General features: G+C 41.3%; 1 protein-coding gene across 1 annotated transcript in view; it reads left to right on the forward strand.

The window, feature by feature from the left end:
- Nucleotides 1-22,543, forward strand: part of alkal1 (ALK and LTK ligand 1) — a 55,155-nt gene extending 32,612 nt beyond the window's left edge. Inside the window, exons 4-5 of the mRNA XM_055634084.1 lie at nt 13,447-13,523; nt 21,464-22,543. Coding sequence (XP_055490059.1) covers nt 13,447-13,511 — 65 coding nt within the window. The 3' untranslated portion in view covers nt 13,512-13,523; nt 21,464-22,543. The remainder of the gene's footprint in view (nt 1-13,446; nt 13,524-21,463) is intronic.
- The last annotated feature ends 1,903 nt before the right edge of the window (nt 22,544-24,446 follow it).

A 24,446-nucleotide genomic window follows, 5' to 3' on the forward strand; every position in this document is an offset into this window, starting at 1 on the left:
CTTTTCCTGCAATGATGTCAAATCAACTTTGCCCTTCATTTAGAAATTTCAAAGCATTGTAATTAAAATGATGTCTAATATTGGAACACTAAACCCACCGTAAGCTCATCTTAAGGAAAAAGTTCAGAACTACTGATACTTTGAATTTATCTGAAGTCGTTTCCCACAGAAGAGTAATTCAACATCATAGGTGGTATACAGGAAGTTGGATGGCACTGAACGGGTTCATCAACTTAGAAAGGATGTCACTGATGGGTTAGTAAGGCTAAAGAAGTCAGGGCTTCCAGGCAAGTTGAAGTTGTAGTGTTTGCAGTTTGGGCTATTCCCTAAGTTGATGTGGCCATTGACAGTATATGAGGTGCCAATTTCTAAGGTGGAAAGGTTAGAGAGATTGGTTAGTTCATATATTAGGAAATGGTTAGGAGTTCCACGGTGTCTTAATAATGTGGCCTTATATGGAAAAGATATTCTCCATTTACCATTGTCTAGCCTAACAGAGGAGTTTAAGTGTGCTAAGGTGAGGTTAGAGTTTCAATTATCAGGGAGTAAGGATACCTTAGTTAGTAATCTGGTGCCAAGTGTAACTAGAAGGAGGAAGTGAAACTCAAAGCAGGCAGTAGAAGAAGCACAACCAGCTCTGAGGCATACGGACATTGTTGGTAGGGTGCAGCAAGAAAAGGAGGCTTGGGGCTCAGCACCGGGAAACCAGTGTGTATTAAGACAGGTCCAACAGAGAGCAGGAAATTGGTTGTAGAGCAGGTACTTCATCAGGAGGAAGCAGTGAGATGTGTAAGGGCAGTAGCTCAGGGTCTGTGAATGAACTGGTAAAGGGTAGAAAAAAGGAGGTTTAGCTGGAGGGACCTGTGGTGCATGGAGTTGGGTCATGTAGGTTTCCTTGTAAGGGCTATTTATGATGTGCTGCCATCACCACAGAGTCTCAGACAAAGGGTAGGTGGGGACCCGGTGTGTCCTCAGTGTTCAGAGGTGGCAACGTTGCGATGAGACATATTTTGTCAGGATGTAGGACTAATCTTTTGTCAGGGTCTGTATATTTGGTGGCACAGAGAGTTGTGAATGTGGAATTCTCTGAGGGCAGTGGAGGCCGGTTCTCTAGATGTTTTCAAGAGAGAGTTAGATAGAGCTCCTAAAAATTAGCGGAGTCAAGGGATATGGGGAGAAGGCAGGCACCTATTGTCTATAACCAGGTATTGAAGTGCATCGCTGCAGCAACTGAGAGGAGGAGAGTACAGGTGAATCAGTTGGCATCAGGACTAGGACTGTAGCAGTTCATTTTGTCCGTGAGGGAGAGAAAAGTAGAGGAGGGAAGTGTGCAGATAGGTATGAGTCAAGCCAGTTACGGGGAGTCAATGATTGGGTGATGAGGGTAGATTTAGGAGGAAACTTGTTCTGCAGGAAATAAATACTACTAATTTGTGGCTTGATATAGTGTTATTGTCAGTTAGTCAGCGGATAGTGTATTTTATAGAATTGACGGTGCCTTGGGAGAACTTAGTAGATGAGGCTTATGAAAGGAGAAGGCTTGGATATGCAGAGTTGGCAACAAAAGTTGAGCAGTGAGGATGGAGAGAAAGAGTACATCAGGTAGAGGTGTGTTGTAGAGGTTTCATAGCGAGATCAACCACGTAGCTATTTGGAGTGCTAGAAATTTGCAGCAGAGTTTGCATCAGGCTGTAATGAAAATGTCATAGGCAGTAGAGCAAGGCAGTAGGTGGATTTGGTAGAGAATAAATAGTGGCAGTTGGAGACAGAAAGGAAACGTATGACATGCAGTTGTGTATTTTTTTTCTAATTCTATTCTGCGCGAGTGTATCCCGGCAAGATTTGTGGTGTTGCAAGCTTAATGATGGGCTAGGATTAGTGGAAGATATAATGCAGGTGTTTATCATTTGTTAGAGTGAGCTAATTGGCTGCAGATTCCTTTAGGGTGGGGGTTGTTCTGGGATGTCAGAACCAACTGTTGATCTTTCCCGAGGTGTAGTGGGCCTAACTCAATGAAATACCAATGACGGGAGGTGCCCACTTGATAACCCCAATTACATACTTGCATCTACAGGATTAGTTTCTTTTTAATTTTGACTTTTTTTTGCATATGGAGTCATTTATCGTAAGTTGGTGTATTTAGGCAGATAATACTTTCGTTTTGGGCTTGTTTTTCTTATTTGAGCGCTTATCCTGGAGTTATAGCACGTACTTTGTGTTTTGATTGTAACTTTGCCAAAGAAAATAATAGTTTATTGTCAAAGCAATCCATTGTAGAATTCATGATGATGTTAAATGTTGTCCCTGTTTTTGAATTTATTAGAGAATTATGATCAGAGCAGGGATTGGAATAGGATTGCCCAGTATTACCAGGTTAAGAAAAAAAAGAATTGTAACTTCTATCTGCTTCACCATTGTATATCACATTACAGTATTAAAAATATGGTTAGTTATTCATTGTTATTGATTGATTGATTTAATTAGTTGATCATCAATCACCCATTCACACTAGTTCTATGAGAACGCACTTTGACATGCATTCCCAACACAATACAGTAATTTATATATGGCAATTATCAAAGCTGCACATTTTTGGGATGTGGGAGGGTGAACATGCAAACTACTCAGACAGCACCCGAGATCACGAATAAACACAGGTCTCAGGCACTGTGAGGTAACAGCTCTACCAGTTGGAACATGGAGCATCAAAACTAAAAATACTAGAAATTTATGTCTGTTAGTTTTCATATGCGTATTAAATGAATATTAAAAGCCAAATGTGTACATAATTAGATCCATTTATTGTTTGGATTTCAATAGCAAACTGTGAACATAATCTATTTAATCTATGGTGAAATATACAGGTGATCAATTCTAGGTGAAATCACAAATGAAAAACTAACTCGGGATATATTTTCGAAAAATTCATTTTAAAGGATTCATCTTAAAGCAATTCATCTTAAAGCATTGACAGCTTCTGGCTGTCAATTGCATATCTAATTACAAGTTTATTCCTGCATGTTACCTTTCTTAATAATGTAATATAGTGCAACCCATCTCCTTTGTTGAATGGCTATAAAAAACTCCACTGTGCTGAGATCTCCAATGATATGTCAATTAAAGGTCACATTATGACATTAATATGGGGGCGGCATGGTTTTGCAGTGGTAGAGTTGCTACCTGAAAGTGCCAGAGACTGGGTTCAATCCTGATTGTAGGTGCTGTCTGTACGGAGTTTGTACGTTCTCCCTGTGACCGCGTGGGTTTTCCCAGGGTTTCAGTTTCTACCCACACCCCAAAGATGTACAGGTTTGTAGGTTAAATGACTTCAGTAAAAAAAATGTATTTTGTGTGTTGGTTAGGCATATGGATGAGAAGGGAATGGAGGGTTATGGTATGAGTGCAGGCAGGTGGGACTAAGGGGAAAAAAAATTTGTTCGGCACGGACTTGTAGGGCCGAGATGGCCTGTTTCCGTGCTGTAATTGTTATATGGTTATATGGTTATATGGTTATATGGATAGTGCTAGTGTACTGGGTGATCAGTGGTCGATGTGGACTAGGTGGGCAGAAGGGCTTGTTTCCATGCTTTATCTCTAAAGTAAAGTTTAATGTAATTGTCCATATCTTGCCGACATTCGAATTTGTCTCTGGAACTGTTAGCTACAATGCTGAGAATTATATTCTGCACTCTGTAACTTTCTCTCCACTCTACCTATAGTATGAACTTGACTTCATTGCATTTATATACAGTATTATCTGAATACTGTAACAGACTACTGACTGACATCTACTACAAACCTACTGACTCCCATGGCTATCTAGGCTACACTTCTTCCCACCCTGCTTCTTGTAAGGACTCTATTCCTACTCCCAATTCCTTCAGCTACACCCCATCTGCACCCAGGATGAGGTGTTGCGAATGAGGGCATCGGAGATGTCCTCATTCTTTAGGGAATGGAGGTTCCCCTCTTCGACTATAGATGTGGCTCTCACCAGGGTCTCTTCTAAATCCCGTAGCTCCGCTCTCACTCCCCATCCCCCCACTCGTAACAAGGACAGAGACCCCCTTGTCCTCACCTTTCACCACACCAGCCATCACATACAACAGATAATCCTCCGACATTTTCACCACCTTCAACGGGATCCCACCACTGGCCACATCTTCCCATCTCCTCCCCTTTTGTCTTTCCGCAGAGACCGCTCCCTCCGTAACTCCCTGGTCAATTCGTCCCTTCCCACCCAGACCACCCCCTCCCCTGGTACTTTCCCTTGCAACCGCAGGAAATGCTACACTTGTCGCTTTACCTCCCCCCTCGACTCCATCCTAGGACCCAAGCAGTCTTTCCAAGTGAGGCAGAGGTTCACCTGCACCTCCTCCAACCTCATCTATTGTATCCGCTGCTCTAGGTGTCAACTCCTCAACATCGGTGAGACCAAGCGCAGGCTTGGCGATCGCTTGGCCCAGCACCTCCGCACAGTTCGCATTAACCAACCCGATCTCCTGGTGGCTCAGCACTTCAACTCCCCTCCCATTCCATATCCGACCTTTCTGACCTGGGCCTCCTCCATGGCCAGAGTGAGTCCCACCGCAATGCCGATGACCCACGTGAAGCCTGTTGACAAATCTCCTGTGAAACTTGTGCTGGTTGAGTCGTTGCCTGCTAGGAAATTCCCGATGGAGGCCGTGCCTGTGGCTACATCTCCTGTGAGGGGCATGGCTGAAGGCTTGTACCGTACATGTGCAGGACGGGTCAGCAAGCCTGTGGCTAGATATGGGGATTATGTCAAGATCCAGATCTTGGACTAATTAACTATAACCAACGTTACTTATATTACTAGGTAGACAAAAATGCTGGAGAAACTCAACGGGTGAGGCAGCATCTGTGGAGCAAAGGAATAAGTGACATTTCGGGTCGAAACCCTTCTTCAGACATATTACATATTACTTGCAGTATATCCTCCATTGCTTCACTGTAGATGATAGTTAATTTTTACAGCTTTATATACATATTACTCCTGCATATTTTATGTTTGTCCTTTGGGCAAAAGCCCAAGAAGGGGGATGTAGATCAAACAGTATTGCTGATTTGATCCGTGTCTGGTTTTACTGCTGGTCACCTGATCCATAATCCATGTCAAGTTTCCCACACCACAGCCACCTCGTGCATGCGGGTAGCCATGTTGTGTTTTAGTTTTAACTTACGATTTGGAGCCGACAATACTCATCTCAATGGTCTCTTGTTATGATATATAATGAATCTGTATCATAAGTACTTTGCACACTAATCACCGACAGGCGTAATTAATTTTCTGATAGAGCCCTCACAGAATATATCATTGAAGACTTCTCTTTTATTGAATAAAGATAATCATTGACCTTTATGGGTCTTACCACCACCTTCCCTTGTACTCTTGAACCATGACTTATTTTATCATATGACATTACTGCTACTCTCTTTGTTTCTGTGTGCTCATTCAAATCATTACCATCTGCATGAGATCTTTGCAGCATATAAACTGCAATATTTTTCTCTAGGAGTTTAATCTCAAGCAATCGGAGAACATGGGATAGAAATTTATTTTACATGCCTAGCACTAAAAATGCAATGTATTACGGACCACAAGTTGTCATTTGCACGAGTTGTAGTTTTTCACACAGTTATGACTTTTAATTTGTTATTTTTAATTATTTAAGTGCATTTGATGAGCACAAGGAGTTAGACGACCATCAGTGCTTCAGTTTCTGCTGGCTGCAGCTTGGACATGAGTTGCTGCTCACTCTTTCCTAAGAAATAGTGGCTGCACGAAATCTAGCATCCAAAATATAAGGGGCACCACGGCATTCTCCAATAGACAAACACATTCCAACACAATTTCACCCAGCGCATGATCGGTATTATAACTCCAGAGATGCAAGAGGTTGAAGATGCTGTAATCTTGAGTAAAAATAAAAAAAGTTGCTGGAGGAATTTGGCTGGTCATGCAGTATCTGTGAAGGCAGGAGGGTGGTCGATGTTTCAGGCTGAGAACTGGCATCCATCCTGATCTAGGTACTCAACCTGAAATGTTGACCTTTCCTCTGACTCCAAAGTTGCTGTCTGACCTGTTGAGATTGCCCAACTATTTCTTTTTTTGTACCTTATCCCAGATAACCTGCTGAGATTCTCACCCTTTACAAAAATTATTAAAGTTATTCTTGGAATTTTCTGCAGGCCTAGTTCTTAATGGTTCCACTCATTAACTGGATGTTTGTGGGGGTGAATTATATGTATGATTATTTCCATTTCAGAACGTGTAAACTCTGAGGATTAGGTACAACAGTGCGAACCTTCAACATTGTTACATGTTACAACAATTGCATTTGATTTGTGCTTTTTTGAGGGCAGATTTTGAATGTCCTTTAGGTTCTTTTCTTTATCAGGATTAGAACACAGAACATAGAAAAGTACAGCAAAGGAACAGGCCCTTTGGCCCACAATGTCTGATGCCAAGATAAACTAATTGCAAAGATAGATTAAAGTGCTGGAACAACTCAGCGGGTCAGGCAGCATCTCTGGAGAAAAAGGACGTTTTGGGTCGGAAAACTTCTTCAGACTGACCTCATTGGCCTGAACATGATCCATATCCCTGCATTCCTTGCATATCCATAGACCATCTAAAAGCTTCAAACTCCTCTTGCATATTATTTTCAGTTTTGTAAATATTTCCTTTGGCTATTCTACTATAATTCCTTTTAAGTTTAGTTTAGTTTAGAAATACAGCGCAGAAACAGGCCCGTCGGCCCACCAAGCCCGCACTGACCAGCGACCCCCACACATTAACATTATCCTACGCACACTAGGCCAATTTACACTTATTACCAAGCCAATTTACCTACATACCTGCACTTCTTTGGAGTGTGGTAGGAAACCGAAGATCTAGGAGAAAACACATGCAGGTCACGGGGAGAACATACAAACTCTGTACAGACAGCACCCATAGTTGGGATCGAACCAGTGTCTCTGGTGCGGTAAGCGCTGCAAGGCAGCAACTTTGCCATCACCAGGTCCCTTTGTGGGCTTTTTGTAGAGGACAGAAATATTATTTGGAGTCTCGTATCTTGCTGTCCCATCTCTTATCAACTTTATTTCTGGCTATATCTGAATTCAACTATTAAGTTTTCAAGTTAAAGCTGCACTGCACTTTCCATATTAATACTATATATTTGGCCAACATATTAATCTTTAACAGCTGCTGCAATTTAAAGGTGATGTATTCCAGATGCAGGGAATACATTTGGGGCTAACTAGATTCAGTGTGAAGTGCTTCCAAAGAAGTGGAATTGATTGCAGAGAGAAAATAATGCTATCCAATGAAACTTTCATATTTTATTAAAATTATCAAAAACTATTAGTATATAGTAAGGCATGATTTCTGATTAATATTTGTATCACCAAGGTTGCTGATTTGACCATGCATAACTAATAATTTTGATATGCATGTTATATTCGTGTAAATTCAAGGAACTTTTGGCATCTAACACAAACAAAGCCAATTGTAACACAAAACATTGAATCCAACAATTGGTGGACAAAAAATGGTAGAGCTGCAAAAATGCCAGACAACCTGGTAAAAACAATTTATATAGAGAGCAGGACGCAGTAAAGGGGAGACATTAAATGGAAGGACAGTATGAAACTATTGTATACCAAATATTGAATTAATGATCGAGAAACAAAAGGATGTACTCGACAGGTCAGGTAGCATCTGTGGAGGAAATGGGCAGGTGACGTTTCAGGCCGGGACCCTTCTTCAAACTGATGTAGTCAGGGGAAGAAAGCTGGGAAAGAGTTGGAGTTGGGGCAAAGCCTGGCAAGTGATAGTGGATACAGGTGAGTGGATAGGGCTTGTGATTGTCAGATAGGTGGAGTAGCTGACAAAGGCCAGAGGTGACAACAATACAAAATTGTGTCACATAAGGAGAGGAGTGAAAGAGTGGAATGTAAAGCTGGAAAGGCAGAGGGAAGGTATAGATTGGGCAAAAAAGGGTAATATGGGACTCAGAGATTGGAGATGATCTCACAGTGGAAGGGAAAGGAGCAGGTGACTACAGTGGTGGGCGATTGTGGGAGGAATGTGTGTGCACTGGGGTGAGGATGGCAGGGGGAAGAGGGGGGCATGATGGAGGCATTTTACTTGTAATTGAAGTATTCAATGTTCATAGTGTAAGCTGCCCAAGTGGAATACGAGGTGCTGGTCTTCCAGTTTGTGTGTACCTCCCCGTCAAGGATTAGGCCAAAGACAGAAAGGTTGGTGTGGGACTGGGGAAGGGCTAAAATGGTTAGTAACTGGGAGCTCCAGGCCTTGGCAGACCAAGTGACAGCCTTCAGCGATGGTCGTCTAGTCTACGCTTGGTCTCAGAAATGTAAAGGAGGCCACATTGGGAGCACCAAATGTCCCGTATTCCATCAGTCAGAAGAAGGGTCTTGTCCTGGTACATCTATCAATTTCCTCCACACTTGCTGCCTGACTCACTGAGTTCATCCAACCTTTTGTTTCCTGCTTCTTACACCAGCATCTGCAGTTTCCTATGTCCTGCTGAGTTAATGAAGCATGTTACACCAAGCAGATACTAGAACCTTTCTGCATCCATTTCTGGTTTTATTTTGTGAGCAGAAAAATTGTGAATTTTTATAGTTAAATCCTATACAATGATATCTAACGATTGAAATGACTACACAAACGTCTAGTGAACAGTCTCATTATCTAATCCTTAAGTGTCCGAGAATCTGATTACTTTGAAATTTGAAGTCAGGGCCTTGCACAATTGTATTCAAATCTTGAATAGATTCTATAACCAGTATGTCAGCAGAGCAGATATTTGGAAAACAAAAATAGCTACATTTTGTCTGTACTTTCAGGAATTAAGCACTAGTATGCCAATCTCCAATTTGAGCCCATATTTATAACAGAAATTCACTGCCTTTTCTCCAATATAAAGTAGCGGAATAAAAGTTTGGTTTAGTGCAATTACAGGCATCTGCTTTAAATTCGTTAAAAAACAAATACAATTGCATGGCCCTTGTTCTTAGTTTATCAAATACAACAGTATTTGGTCGAATTAAATACAGAGCTTACGGCTAACAGATGATTCCCAATGCAACATGGAGATCTTGGTCAAGGAAGTGCAGAGGAAGACAGATAGTCGTTATTTTCCGGAGGAATTATGGTAATGATGATACATTATTGTCACTTGTACCTAGCTAGGTGCAGCGTGTTTTTGCATACAAAGTACACAAACGAGTCACCACAAAGGTACCGACAAAGTTACAAAAAGTACTCATCCCTTCCTGCCCCCACCCCCACTGAATCCCCTAAGTTCTCGGCGCCCATATCCCCCCTCGGTGCCCATATCCCCCCCCCCCCATGCTGGGTCCCCCTTTGTTCTCTGCAGCGCTGCTCAACCCCATCCTCAGGATTAATACCTGACCACACTGAAGGTCAGGAGAGCATCCAGGCACACATGAATAATAATGGAAGGAGAAAGGTGCAGATGTAAGGGACCACCTAGGTCTAGATGCAACTGACCTTGTTTGGTTATTCCTTTTTATCTTTTATACCCTATCTACTTGACATCTGGGCATTTCTTCTTGGTCTGCAATCTGCATTATTTTGTCAATGTTTGCACACTCTAGCCATTCTCATTGTTCTGATAACCATGTTTACAGCTTACCCTCATTTTCATTCTGGGGTTAGCCTATCAAAATCATCTCCCTCCCCCTCCCCAGATCTTAGACTTGAAACATTTAACTCCTATCCCACTGAGATGACCTGCTGAGTATTTCTAGCATTTTCTGTTTTCATAATGTAACTGTACAAACTTAATAACCTCTCACAGTTGGACAGGTTCGCTGAATGCAACATCAAATGTCATGTTCGACCATCTCTTCTGCTAACCTCTGTCACAGTGCACCTCATCTATCTGCCAAAAATCACTACAAACTAGGATTGAGACCATTAGTTCATACACCCTACACACCTTCACGTACTTACCACTACCATGGGCCTCATGGCCGCTTTGCTAATTGTGTTTATAGAGACAAAATGCTGGAGTAACTCAGCAGCTCAGGCAGCATCTCCACAGAAAGGGTTCTGGTGACGTTTCAGGTCGAGACCCTTCTTCAGACTGAGAGTCAGGGGAGAGGGAAACTAGAGGTATCCTGTGCTAATGGTGCTACACTAATTGTGTTTAGTTTAGTTTAGAGATACAGTACAGAAACAGGCTCTTCATCCCACCGAGTCTACGCAGACCCCTGTCCACCAGCACTATCCTACATATTAGGGACAATTTTCAATTTATACACTTAAGACATTTTATACAAAGACATTTAACCTACAAACCTGTATGTCTTCAGAATGAGGGAGGAAATTGGAGCACCCATGGAAAACCAACAGACTCGAAGGAAGAATATACAAACTCCATACAGAGAGCACTCAAGCTCAGTATTGAACCCGGGTCTCTGGTGCTGTAAGGCAGCAACACGACTGCTGGGACTCAGTCACATCATCTTGTGCAATATTTATTAACAGCTCCCTCTCTTTTAGAAGCAAGAAACCAACATTGAACAATGCAGTTGTAATGTTTTATTACATTTAATCGCCTCTCAGTGAGATTAACATGTTGGCTTAGTGTGATGGCTCCAATATTAAGGCCATACGACAGGCAGGGAATAAATGTATCATTAATTCTTCCTACATCTGGGCAAATAGCCATTATGTTATGCTGGGTACGAACACATACCATCTGAAAACACTTGCAGTTAGATTATATCTAAGATTCACATGAAACATTGTGAGTAGTATCAGCAGTACGCTGCGTTAAAGAGAAGCCCTTAAGATTGAAGTTACATGCTCTTGGTCCCTTATCCTCAGGAGTCTGAAGAAGGGTCCAGAATCAAAATATTACTTGTCCATTTCCTTCCTCAGATGCTGCCTGAGTTTCTATGTTTCTCCTGCATTTTGTTTAAATAGAAACATAGAAAATAGGTGCAGCAGTAGGCCATTCAGCTCTTTGAGCCAGCACCGCCATTCAATATAATTATGGCTGATCATCCAGAATCAGTACCCCGTTCCTGCTTTCTCCCCATATCCCTTGATTCCGTTAGCCCTAAGAGCTATATCTAACCCTTGCTTGAATACATCCAGTGAATTAGCTTCCACTGCCTTCCGGGGCCACAGGTTCACAACTAGTGGGGGGGAGGAGAGGAGGAGAGGGGGAGGAGAGGAAATGGGGAGGAGAGGGGAGGGAGAGAGGGGGGGTAGAGGAGAGGGGGGAGAGGAGAGGCAGAGGGGGAGAGAGGAGAGGGAGAGGAGGGGGGGGGGGGGGGGAGGTGGCAAAGAGTTGGGGAGATGAGAGGAGAATAGCCGCCGGTGGGAATGGGGGAGAGAGAGAGAGAGAGAGTGCCTTTTTACTTCAACCCAAACCCAAACCCAAACCCAAACAACCATTTGCAGGCAGTGCTTTTTTTTTTTACCTCTAACCATATTTTCATTTTCAAACCAAATTAAGTGTACTCACAGTGATGTAGACATTCAGAGCTCTGATTGAGGCACACCACTTGCAGAGACTGATTGGGGTACAGCACTTGCAGAGACTGATTGAGGCACACCACCTCCTGGTTTTATAGTCCCTCCCCCTCCCTCCTGCAGGGGCTGCCGAGCGAATGGGGAATTTTATAAAAACATTAATATATCTGTCAATTTTCATCGACGAGAAAAATCCTCGGCACACATGCGGCGGAGGGGGGCTCTGAGCGAGATGGCCAAAAATGACGGCCATAGGTGGCGTCATTCTCTCGGATATCGCAGCACAGATGGCCAAAACCGGTCAAGAACAGACTTTTAGTAATATAGATGTGACAGCAGTACAGCTCCCTTAAACTTTTCCATTGAGTTTTGCCAAAAAATGCTATGGTGCATGCTCATGTTGTTGTGCTGTGTTGAAATCAAAATTTATTGCATGGTCTTTACTCCAACTCATTCTTTCCGATGCCTCAGACGAATGGAATTCCAATCTTTCCCTTCAGATCTTTGTTATTTCACCTGCTTTGCACGAAGAAGGTTTCCCTGATATTATTTTTTTTTAAGTGTACTTTGCAATGATAAACATGTTAATATAGCACAGATTTTGATTTTCTCGTCTGTTACTGTCTACCTGTGAATAAACTTCAGACTATTGTAACATAATTGCATTGATATTGTGAAATGTCAAGGTTCATTAAGCTCCTCTCCTGATACCTGTTCCCATATCCTAAGCCCTAAGCCCCTGTAAAACAACACTCTGAGCAGTGATGTCCATCGAACTTAGTACAGAGATGCTGCAAAATTGTTCATATTTTCATGAGCAGGAGTAAAGCAAGTATCTTCATTTCTCACTGTGTAGCCTTCCTTCACTTTACCTCCCCTTTCCCAAGACTTTGGGATAATTTGATACCAGAGCTAGTTGTAACTGCTCAGTCCCATTAAGTGACTAGACTAATCAACCACAGTTATCTAATTTAGACCTAAGATGTGACTGAGTTTCACTCGGTCTTATTGTGCCTGAAGAGATTTGTATTTACCCACTGGAGAATAATCATTACTGATTCACTACCTATTTGATAGGTGAAGTGCCTTTGCTAATTTAACATTATAACACTTCACACTGTCATAGATTGGGTAGCACTTTGGAATATATTTAAAAGACGACCAAATTTTAGGTTATTAATTTTAATCTATTTTTTCTAAAAAATTATTTTATGTACATAAGTTAGGTATATTGCACTTCATTGCAGCTCCATCAGATTCAGATTCAATTTTAATTGTCATTGTCAGTGTACAGTACAGAGACAACAAAATGCATTTAGCATCTCCCTTGAAGAGCGACATAGCAAACGATTTGAATAAAAAATAATAAGTGTCCGGGGGGGGGGGGGGGGGGGGGGGGGGGGGGGGGGGGGGGGGGGGGGGGGGGGGGGGGGGGGTATCTTTTCATTTCTCACTGGGTAGGGGGGGGGGGTGGGGGGGGGGGGGGGGGGGGGGGGGGGGGGGGGGGGGGGGGGGGGGGGGGGGGAGGGGGGGGGGGGGGGGTATTTGATTAGGGGTGGGGGGCCTTTGCTAATTTAACATTATAACACTTCACACTGTCATAGATTGGGTAGCACTTTGGAATATATTTAAAAGACGACCACATTTTAGGTTATTAATTTTAATCTATTTTTTCTAAAAAATTATTTTATGTACATGTTAGGTATATTGCACTTCATTGCAGCTCCATACTGCAGGACCAAGCGTTTCTAAAATGTTATTACATTTTTGATTTTACAATTAATGTTAGCATTTTAATAAGAACCTTCAATAATTCCATGACATTCTCATTAAAGTTGCTTTCAGAAGTAATTTACCATACCATTATGTTTTTGTTTCAGACTACAAAAGGTGTGCAAGATTGCTTACAAGGTTAGCTGTGAGTTCTTTGTGTACACAACACTAAATATTTTGCCATGTAAGTATATATAAATGAAATATTCTCACATTTAAAATCTGAAATTTAGGTACCATATGTTGACAGTTAATAATGGAATATTTAGGTTGTCCAGAATCAGTAATTTGATTAATTTTCAATGTTTGCAATATTTGCACTGTGTTTTGAAAGCTTGCTGGATTAGTATTATGATAAAGCAAGCTACTACTCTCATAAGGAAAATTGGGAAATGGCTTATTGTGATAAATTAAAAATGTCGAAGAGATTTGGAGATAATCTTTACAGTTATTCATGTGCATTGGAACTCTAAACCTTTTAACATGTTTTCAATAAATAAGAGAGACCATACAAAAAATACAGATATTCGTAGATTTATATACGTTAGTTTATTGAATTTTCACTGTAACCCATTTGCGATATGTGTATCCAATTTATTAAACTTTACAATGACAATCTCTACCCAAAATATCCAAGATACACCTTTCAAATTCATGAAATTTCACTTAACACCATTTTCCTGGAATACATTCCTTTTATAAATGGAGCTGGTTGGTAAATGTTCACTATTCTGAGTGATTTAGTTCCTGTGTATTGAAGGCAGCAGATGCATTGAAGTACTTGTAGATTAGTGCACACTACATTAGTATAAATACACAAGCTATTTATATATTAAAATTGGTGCATGTTGTTAAAATTGTGTCACTTTAAGTACTTCTCCAACTAATGGATAATATGGCACTAGTAGGTGGTTAGGGAGGAAGATATAATGTTGGAATGCCACAAAAGATGGTAAAGGAGTTGGATCCTGGCTGAAAGTATTACCAGGTTTGGAAGTGGGCTATTTTATATAGGACTAAGCAAGAAAGAACAATCCTGTTGTCCAGACAGCAAACCAGTGCAACTTACTGCAAAACATTAAACATTAAATGTTAATTAATTATTATTTTTTTAGTTAGTTGCACTGCATCACTCTCTACAACTTAGCACTATCTTCTGTGCATCTTCCCCTCAGTACTTTATAAACATGGCCAATTTTTTGCTCTGTGTTGGTCACTGTCATCTGGAAGAATTTTGTTAACATCTGTGCTCCAGTTACAAAATGAGTTGTGATAGTATCAGCTGGCATCTGCAAATTTGGCAAAGAAAATACAAATAGCCAATTCCTCCCTTAATGTGTTTAATTATTCAAAAAATCTGCATTACTTATATTAGGAAATTGCACGGAATTGTCTTTGGGTGCCAAAACCAAGCTGTTGGAGGAACACAATGGGTCAGGCAGCATCTGTGGAGGCAGGGGGATAGTGGACATTTTGGTTCGAGACCCTGCATCAGGACTTAAAGTGTGGAAGGCAGATGACCAGTATGAAGCGGTGAGGCAGGAGATGACAAGTGGTAGGTAGAACCAAGTGAGGAGGGAGATTCTGTGCAGTTGGCATCAGAAGATGGATTGGGGTGATAGATCGGGACTGGTTCTGTGATAGGTAGCAACAGAAAAGGAGAGGGAAAAAAGGCACCTACAACCAGGTTGAGGAATGAGAGTGTGAAAATAGAGACAGAGGCAGTAGATGCTAGAATCTGATCAGTGAGGAAGGTGATTAGTGGAACTGGATAAGGGAGGTAGAATAAATGGGGAAGGGGAATGAAACTGCGTGGCCCGTCCTTACTATCTCTAGGTATTTAGATAAACTTTAAGTTAAGTTAAAATTAGGATTCAAAATATTTTTTTAATAGAAGTTCCTATTGACAAAAAAAATTGAAAACCAGTATCCCAAAGCAAATTTTACATTAGTTTGGATTGATGCAGGAGTCACCAGGGGTTGTAGAGCATGTTATAGTTTGGGAGAGGGTGATTAGCTTTTTTATAGGTCCTGCACTGAACCGAACAGGCTGCAACTACTGTGACGCCTCCAATGAATGCTGCTACATTTTCACATTTGTTCATATTCTCCAAATTCTGTTGTTCTTTCCCACAGATCAGAATCCCATTTACATGGAATTAGTTTTTAATATGGAGAGATGCATGGGCTTGATTCCAGCTATGCTAGAGGGCAGGTTGCCATCCTTCCAACTTCTGTAGTTAGCATGAGTGTATTTAGCTGATCCACCATTCCTTGGTCACTTTTTGTTACTGATTAACAGCTGGCAATTTCAGAAATGGACCATGGTTTGATGTCCCTTAATTGCTTTGGTGCAAAAAGAGATCTTGGGGTCAAAGTACAAAGATCCTGAAAGTGGCAACGCAAGTAAATAAAGAAAGCCTATGGTATGCTTGGCTTTGTCGGTCAGGGCATTGAGTACAAGAGTCAGGAAGTCATGCATCTTTATAAAACTTTGGTCAGGTTGTATTGGGAGAAATGTGTGCAGTTTTGATCATCCAATTACAGGAAGGATGTGGAGGCTTTGGGGAAGGTGTGGAATATGTTTATCGGAATGCTGCCTGGATTAGAGGGTAGTAACTATAAGGAGAAGTTAGACAAACTTGGATTGATTTTGCTGGAGTGTCAGAGGCTGATGAAGACCTGATAGAAATATATAAAGATATGAGAGGCACAGATAGGGTACAGTCAGAAGCTTTTTTACCAGATGGGAATGTCAAAGACTAGAGAGCATAGTTTTAAGGTCAGAGGGAGAAAGTTTAAAAGAGTTGTGCCGTACAATTTTTTTAATGTAGAAGCACTGGAATGCACTGCCGGATGTGGTGTTGGAAGCAGACATGAGAGTGGCATTTAAGAGCCTTTTAGACACATACATGGATGAGCAGCGAATGGAACTATATGGATCAAGTTTAAGCAGAGGAGAATAATTTGGCATAGTTCTGAACAGAACATTGTGAGCAGAAGAGCAGGTTCCTGTGCTGCACTGTTCTATAATAATAATAACTTTATTTATAAAGCGCTTTTAGACAACATCAGTTACCACAAAGTGCTGTACATGGGAAGTCAACAAAAAGTTATTACAAACTACTAAAACCATTAAGACGACAGGACTGTAAAAACAGTAAAAATTAAAAGACATTAAAAGCACTAAAACAGGAACAATGTCTCAGCCAGTGTCGAAAGCAAGTGAATAAAAGTGAGTTTTTAGGGAGGATTTAAAGATGGACAGTGAGGGGGGCCTGTCTGATCTGCAGTGGCAGGGTGTTCCAGAGTGCCGGGGCAGCAACAGAAAAGGCTCTATCCCCTCTGAGCTTCCGCTTAGACCTTGGTACCTCAAGGAGCAGCTGATCCGCTGACCTGAGGCACCGGGCAGGAGCATATAGGTGGAGCAGCTCAGAGAGGTAAGGCGGGGCGAGGCCATTCAATGATTTAAAAACAAATAAAAGAATTTTAAAATGAACTCGAAAGTGCACTGGGAGCCAGTGAAGGGAGGCCAAAATGGGCGTAATGTGCTCCCTGTTTCGAGTTCCGGTTAAAAGGCGAGCGGCAGCATTTTGGACCAACTGGATAAGACCACCATGATATGTGTCACTGTCATGGATTACTTGAGGCTTGGGTGGGAAATGTATTTGCTGGCTGGGATTTATTCTTGGTTGAGGAGCAATGTGACCCATAACAGCACATTGATAATCTGCTAGGAGAAATTGAACCCTAAAGAACGGATCAATAGAGGAGTGTGAATCACTGGAGGCAAATCTTGCAACAAAAATGTTCTTTTTTAATGTTGCAAAGAGGTTGTTGGGTGCTGTGTTGTGAACAACCAAACCTAGCAGGAGGAACTTGCAGTGGAATGCCCCTGTCCCACTTGGGAAACCTGAACGGAAACCTCTGGAGACTTTACACCCCACCCAAGGTTTCCGTGCGGTTCCAGGAGGTTTCCGCTTCTACTATGTTCTGGCGATTATTTCAACAAATTCAAAACTGGCCGTGACTAAAAATAGGTGGCCATTTTAAAAATCTGTAATTTTTTAGTTGAAGCCGGTTGCGATGCTAGTTGAAGATGGTTGTCGGAGGTTGCAGGTAGTGGAAGATAAGACCTCCCTGGTGGGTCAAATGAGATGGAGGAACTGAGTGAAATTCAGGTTAGCCGGAAAGTGGCATTAGGTAAATTGAATGGATTAAAGGCCGATAAACCCCCAGGGCCAGATAGGCTGCATCCCAGAGTACTTAAGGAAGTAGCCTCAGAAATAGTGGATGCATTAGGGATAATTTTTCAAAACTCTTTAGATTCTGGAGTAGTTCCTGAGGATTGGAGGGTAGCTAATGTAACCCCACTTTTTAAAAAGTGAGGGAGAGAGAAAACGGGGAATTACAGGCCAGTTAGTAGAACATCGGTAGTGGGGAACCTGCTAGAGTAAATTATTAAAGATGGGATAACAGCACATTTGGAAAGTGGTGAAATCATTGGACAAAGCATGGATTTATGAAAAGTAAATCATGTCTGACGAATCTTATAGAATTTTTCGAGGATGTAACTAGTAGAGTGGATAAGGGAGAACCAGTGGATGTGTTATATATGGACTTTCAGAAGGCTTTCGACAAGGTCCCACATAAGAGATTAATACAAATTAAAGCACACGGTATTGGGGGTTCAGTATTGATGTGGATAGGGAACTGGCTGGCAGACAGGAAGCAAAGTGTAGGAGTAAAGGAGTAAACGGGTCCTTTTCACAATGGCAGGCAGTGATTAGTGGGGTACCGCAAGGCTCAATGCTGGGACCCCAGCTATTTACAATATATATTAATGATTTGGACGAGGGAATTGAATGCAACATCTCCAAGTTTGCGGATGACACAAAGCTGGGGGGCAGTGTTAGCTGTGAGGAGGATGCTAGGAGGCTGCAAGGTGACTTGGATAGGCTGGGTGAGTGGAGCAAATGCATGGCAGATGTATAATGTGGATAAATGTGAGGTTATCCACTTTGGTGGCAAAAACAGGAAAGTAGACTATTATCTGAATGGTGGCCAATTAGGAAAAGGGGAGATGCAACGAGACCTGGGTGTCATGGTACATCCAGTCATTGAAAGTAGGCATGCAGGTGCAGCAGGCAGTGAAGAAAGCAAATGGCATGTTAGCATTCATAACAAAAGGATTTGAGTATAGGAGCAGGGAGGTTCTACTGCAGTTGTACAGGGTCTTGGTCAGACCACACCTGGAGTATTGCGTACAGTTTTGGTCTCCTAATCTGAGGAAAGACTTCCTTGCCATAGAGGGAGTACAGAGAAGGTTCACCAGACTGATTCCTGGGATGGCAGGACTTCCATATGAAGAAAGACTGGATAGACTTGGCTTGTACTCGCTAGAATTTATAAGATTGAGGGGGGATCTTATCGAAACTTACAAAATTCTTAAGGGGTTGGACAGGCTAGATGCAGGAAGATTGTTCCCGATGTTGGGGAAGTCCAGAACAAGGGGTCACAGTTTAAGAATAAGTGGGAAATCTTTTAGGACCGAGATGAGAAAAACATTTTTCACACAGAGTGGTGAATCTGTGGAATTCTCTGCCACAGAAGGTAGTTGAGGCCAGTTCATTGGCTATATTTAAGATGGAGTTAGATGTGGCCCTTGTGGCTAAAGGGATCAGGGGGTATGGAGAGAAGGCAGGTACAGGATCCTGAGTTGGATGATCAGCCATGATCATATTAAATGGCGGTGCAGGCTCAAAGGACAGAATGGCCTACTCCTGCACCTATTTTCTATGTTTCTATAGAATAAAACTGGGTGAAAAAAAGGTCTTACCTTTCACTACCTGCAACCTGCGGCAACCACCTTCAACTAGCATCGCAACTGGCTTGGAGTAAAAAATTACTGATTTTTAAAACGGCAACCTAGTTTTAGTTGCGGCCGGAACATGTGCGTTAGAACTCTCTAACATATTGAGTCATTGCTGAGCGAGGGTGTTGACTTGAGCTCAGCTACCTGTTGACTGGTGATCTCAAGGTAAGATGTGCTGATGTAGCAGGACACTCTCCTTAACCCATGACGTTACGCGACCATCTTCGTAACCACCGACGAGGGTTTGACATTAAGGAGTCTGACCGTCAGGTGACGCCCAGAGCCCGTTGGTGTTCTTGGGAATATATTTTGTAGATGCATTGCCTGTCACATTTCCCTGAACAACATTAACAAAACTTCAAAAGTACTTTGCTGGCAGTACAAATGCCCTAGGACATTATTCGGTTGAAAAACGGATTGCATTATTCAAATAATTATTCCTTTGAAGATTATTGGCCAAGATTTTCCATAAATAGATGTTACCTTAAAATTTTAATTTAATGATATTATTTACACCTTTTTAAATTGTTTGTCAGCGTTAAAATAATATGCAATCATTTTGATATTAGAAATAATCACCCTGTAAATAAAATTAAGGAAAATCTCCAATCCACTGGCAGATACAAGAAATCTGTAAAATGCGTTTTGACCCTTAAATATTGGAGATATAAAATACTGTGGAAACCAAATTCAAATCTATAGGGATAATTGCATTACAATAATCAAAGTGAATTAAGAAATACTTCAAATATTATTGAATATAATGTAATGTTGAATAAGTTAGGTCTTTATTCTCTGGAGCGCAAAAGGTTAAGGGGGGACTTGATAGAGGTCTTTAAAATGATGAGAGGGATAGACAGAGTTGATGTGGACAAACTTTTCCCTTTGAGAATAGGGAAGATTCAAACAAGAGGACATGACTTCAGAATTAAGGGACAGAAGTTTAGCGGTAACATGAGGGGGAACTTTTTTACTCAGAGAGTGGTAGCGGTGTGGAATGAGCTTCCAGTGGAAGTGGTGGAGGCAGGTTCGTTGGTATCATTTAAAAATAAATTGGATAGGCATATGGATGAGAAGGGAATGGAGGGTTATGGTATGAGTGCAGGCAGGTGGGATTAAGGGAAAATAATTGTTCGGCACAAGATGGCCCATTTCCGTGATGTAATTGTTATATGGTTATATGGTTATTGTAACTAAGAGAACTTAAGCTTTTCACTGTATCTCAGTACACATGACAACAAACTGAACTGAATTATTGAAAGGATTGACAGTCAATCTCTGCACATTGGTCTTTGGGTTGCCAGTTCAAGTTGTGGATTTTCCAGTTCAAGCTCTAGACTAGCTTGGGATCCAAGGTGGAAGTTACTCTAAGACCATGACCAATGATCCACATTACAAACATCATTGACATTCTCAACAAATCAGTGTAATGTTGATGGAGCCTGATTTCTCCTTTGAGACAAGCATTAGATCTTCATTTTGGGGCATATATTCCACTTGTGCTGGCATCTCTACCCTGACTCCCAGTGTTCCTGACTTACAGTTTCAACCCTGTGTGACCTTTTCTTCTGCTACATCCATACTTTCAAACACTTCCATCAAATGAAATGTTTTTTCCTCGATTTTCAGAACACACCGGAATAGTTCACTCTGTCTTCGAGTATGCAGTGTCCGTCCAAACAATAATGTCAGCTCTGCATCTCAAGCTCGGTTTCATTACAGAACTATTAGGCTGGGAAGGAGTGGGAGGGATAGGGTGAGAATGTTAATATCCAGCCATGGGTTGGGAGTTTGGTGATCGTATGGCCCAGAGTCTTTTTCCAGAAAGCTGATAAGATTAGTTCAAAGGCCTAAGGGGAAACAATGGAAAGATTTATTTTAAAAGAAAAGATTTGGCAGTTATAAAGAAGATAAAAATGTGGAGAGGCCTCTGAATAGGTCTAGAAATTCAACGTGTGAAAAATAAGCATAAAATATTTGCAAAATATGGTTGGTGTTAGTTTGCTCACTGTACATACCTACTACCACTCTCAATACCTCACCCCAATCCAATTATGGGTTTCCAACTCGAGGAACATCCTGCCAACACCCTGAGCAGTGTAATGTAGCTTCACATTAAACTTTAAAGTTTTAATCTGTATGCCTGATATGTTCTGATAAATTTATGCACTGTTTATTATATTTTTAATTGTTTATATGAGAAGCTGATGTAGTTTAGTCTCTAAATTATGTGTTTCTTTTCCATGCAGACCCAAGTCATTGAAGATGGAAATCTGTGTTGCCTCATAAGTGCCTTGAAAATGTACCCAAAATGATTGGAATTACAGCTGATGTTGCTTTGGTTTACAGCATTGTTTATTTTAACTTCTGAATGTGTTTTATTTCTTTGTGAATGTGTATGTGTGAGAACATTCCACTTTGTGTTAATTAAGCATATCTTTGATTTATAATATTATTGCATTGAATTCAAATAAACCAATTATTTATTGAAATACTCTCAATATAATGATCTGCACTGGAAATAATTTAAACAATACAGAAAACCCCAATGAAGCAGTAAGCTTAATAAGTTCACATTGTATTGACCTTCCTTCTAAGAGGCTGCAGGGCAATGGACCAAGAAAATAAATTTCCAGCATTAGCAGTTCCTTTCATTAGTAGTGCCAAAATTGTGATTGTAATCAATAGGATGGAAAATAAAGCATTGTGCTTACAAGGATATGTTGTATATTAAAGAGGCCCATATTATTCACAAAGCTTATGACCATCAGCTTAAATGAAGGCACATTAATTACTAGAATAAATGTTCTTTGAATACTTTACACTCACCACAATTCATATTTTGACTTTGTCCCCCTTTCGGTGACATGGCTTCATGCTGCTGATTGAGAGTATTGCGCTTTATAAGTAGTCAGTGCTAGGTTATTGTATTTTATATTGAAAGACTCTTCATGATCTTAAATGGGCCAATCTGATGTGCTAATTATTTTACAATAGATTATACCTCTTTAATTTTGTTAAGACTCTTATTCATTATTTGCACTGAGCTTGAATGCAATGCAATTCACTTTCCATAGAAGCTGTAAAATGAACTTCATTCTATACAAATAATAATGAAAATATCAGTTTGACACTTTAGTTCTGAAGCTCTGTTACAATGTACTGCGCATTGAGAATTTACGCTCAAAATGTACCTTGCTTTGGAAATAGTATCTCATAGCTATTTTGAATTACCATTGGCACTGGCACTTATGTAAAACAATGCAAATGTAAATATTGGAAAAGACTGGAATACAACAATGCTGTTTGATGGAATAAATTATAGTAATAACAAATATCGCTCTAGATATTCTGTACTTTTTATTGTTTTGGTTTGCAGTTTGTGGGGAATTTTATAATTCAATAAATAAATTTGAACCACTAATACCTCCCTACCCCCCCCCCCCCCCCCCCCCCCCCCCCCCACTTATCAAGTGTGTATGGTATGCAGGTGTGTGCAAAGGGCAACAAATTTGATGTCACTCGGGCCCACTTCATCTTTGTTATCTATCAGTTGCCCTGCCAGCCTGAACTCCCATTATGGGGCTGGTTGAGCCGCCTTCAAGTCTGGAAATCACTATAATGTTGATCACTGAAAATGAGTCTCATGCTTTCTGGAATCTGCAATTGCAGAAATGCAGAGGATGATATTAACTATCCAGAAGATGCCTAATTTAAACTCTCTGCTGCACAGTCCAAAAGCAATCCTTCCTCCTAGCACCCGGCGGACTCCACCCCTATCCTCACATCTCCAATCCCCTCTGGATCTCCCTTCCCCCCTACTTTAGGCTCTCGAGCAATCCTCATGTAACTATGAATGGTTGGCATGTAGAGAGACTGATCTGAATAGCACGGTTTAAAAAGAAAACTTGTTGTGGGAGAGCAGTGTATGTAAATTTGCAGGTATTTGTCTCTGTGCAGGTTTGTGGCTAAAGAGTCCAGGCAACTTTAAATACAGAACTGTAGACACCACATTGTTTCTCAGCAGCAAGATACAATTTCTTGAGTGGTCAGGACCAGTTAATAATAGGTCAAGCAAATTGAAAACATGTTTGAACTTAAAGTGGAAGGTGGACAAAATGCTGAAGAAACTCAGCGGGTGAGGCAGCATCTATGGAGCGAAGGAAATATGCAACGTTTCGGTTCAAAACCCTTCTTCAGACTTAAAGTGGATGTGCTCATAGCTTACAACTGGCAGCAGAAGTCACTCCAAAGGGTTGTAACTGGACAAGAGTCGGCTCCTCCATAAAGCTGCAGTGATCTGTTTTTGTTTGTTACCGGGTTCAGCTCAATGAACTCTAAAATGATTAAACGGTGCTTTATTGTCACGTGCAAAACACAGTGAAATTCTTTTTCGAGTCCCTAGATTTGGCACCATTTCCATAGTTCCAAAGTCCGCATGCCAAGTCTTATGGAGCAGCGCTCAGGCTTCTGCAGGGCTTCCAGCTGTCACCTTCGTCTGGATCATTCAATGAACCAACGTCCCACTTCGCCCGGCTACCTATAGACCCTGGGGGCACCTCTTGTACCTTGACCTTGAGGGCGCGACAGGTATAACTTCGCTTCATTTTCCTACCAGCTTTGTTCCTAGGGACCATTGTTGCTGGCTCCCTCCTCTTCGGTTCTCCAGTCTTCAAAAGACAAGGAGGGGCTGAGCTCGGTGGCTTCCCCCCTGCAGGCCACAGCCCAATGGGTCTTTTGGTGTTTACAGGGTTGTTATTTTCTTCAGGTGTTTACAGGGTTGTATCAGTATCTCCAACTCAGATGTGCATTTTTCCATGAGAGCAATTGGACCATGCATTAAGGGGCTGGCATATTTCTGGTTCATTTCAATAATCTGCGTCACTCAACGTTTTGGGTTGTCTGCCTGCAGGCAAGATTTCATGGATGGTTTTAATGTGGTTTTGTTATACATTGACACCAGGTGATTTGCTGGTTTCAATTTCGCTGTTTTGAGATGGAAGGAAAATACTCATTGCTCCAGCGTAGCGATAACACTAGTTGATCTTGTATCAGTATCTGTGTGGATACATCCAATGATAGTGTCTCCACAGAATGAATCATGTTTTACACCAGGTACATTATATTCAACTTATGTTCCAATCTGAGCCTGTCCCTGTCCTTAGATAGTTCATCATTGTCCTCTCATAGATTTTGATCCCCTGCACTATGGACTATTTATAGAACTCACTA

This window comes from Leucoraja erinacea, chromosome 4 (assembly GCF_028641065.1).
Source record: "Leucoraja erinacea ecotype New England chromosome 4, Leri_hhj_1, whole genome shotgun sequence".
NCBI classification, from domain to species: Eukaryota; Metazoa; Chordata; class Chondrichthyes; order Rajiformes; family Rajidae; genus Leucoraja; species Leucoraja erinaceus.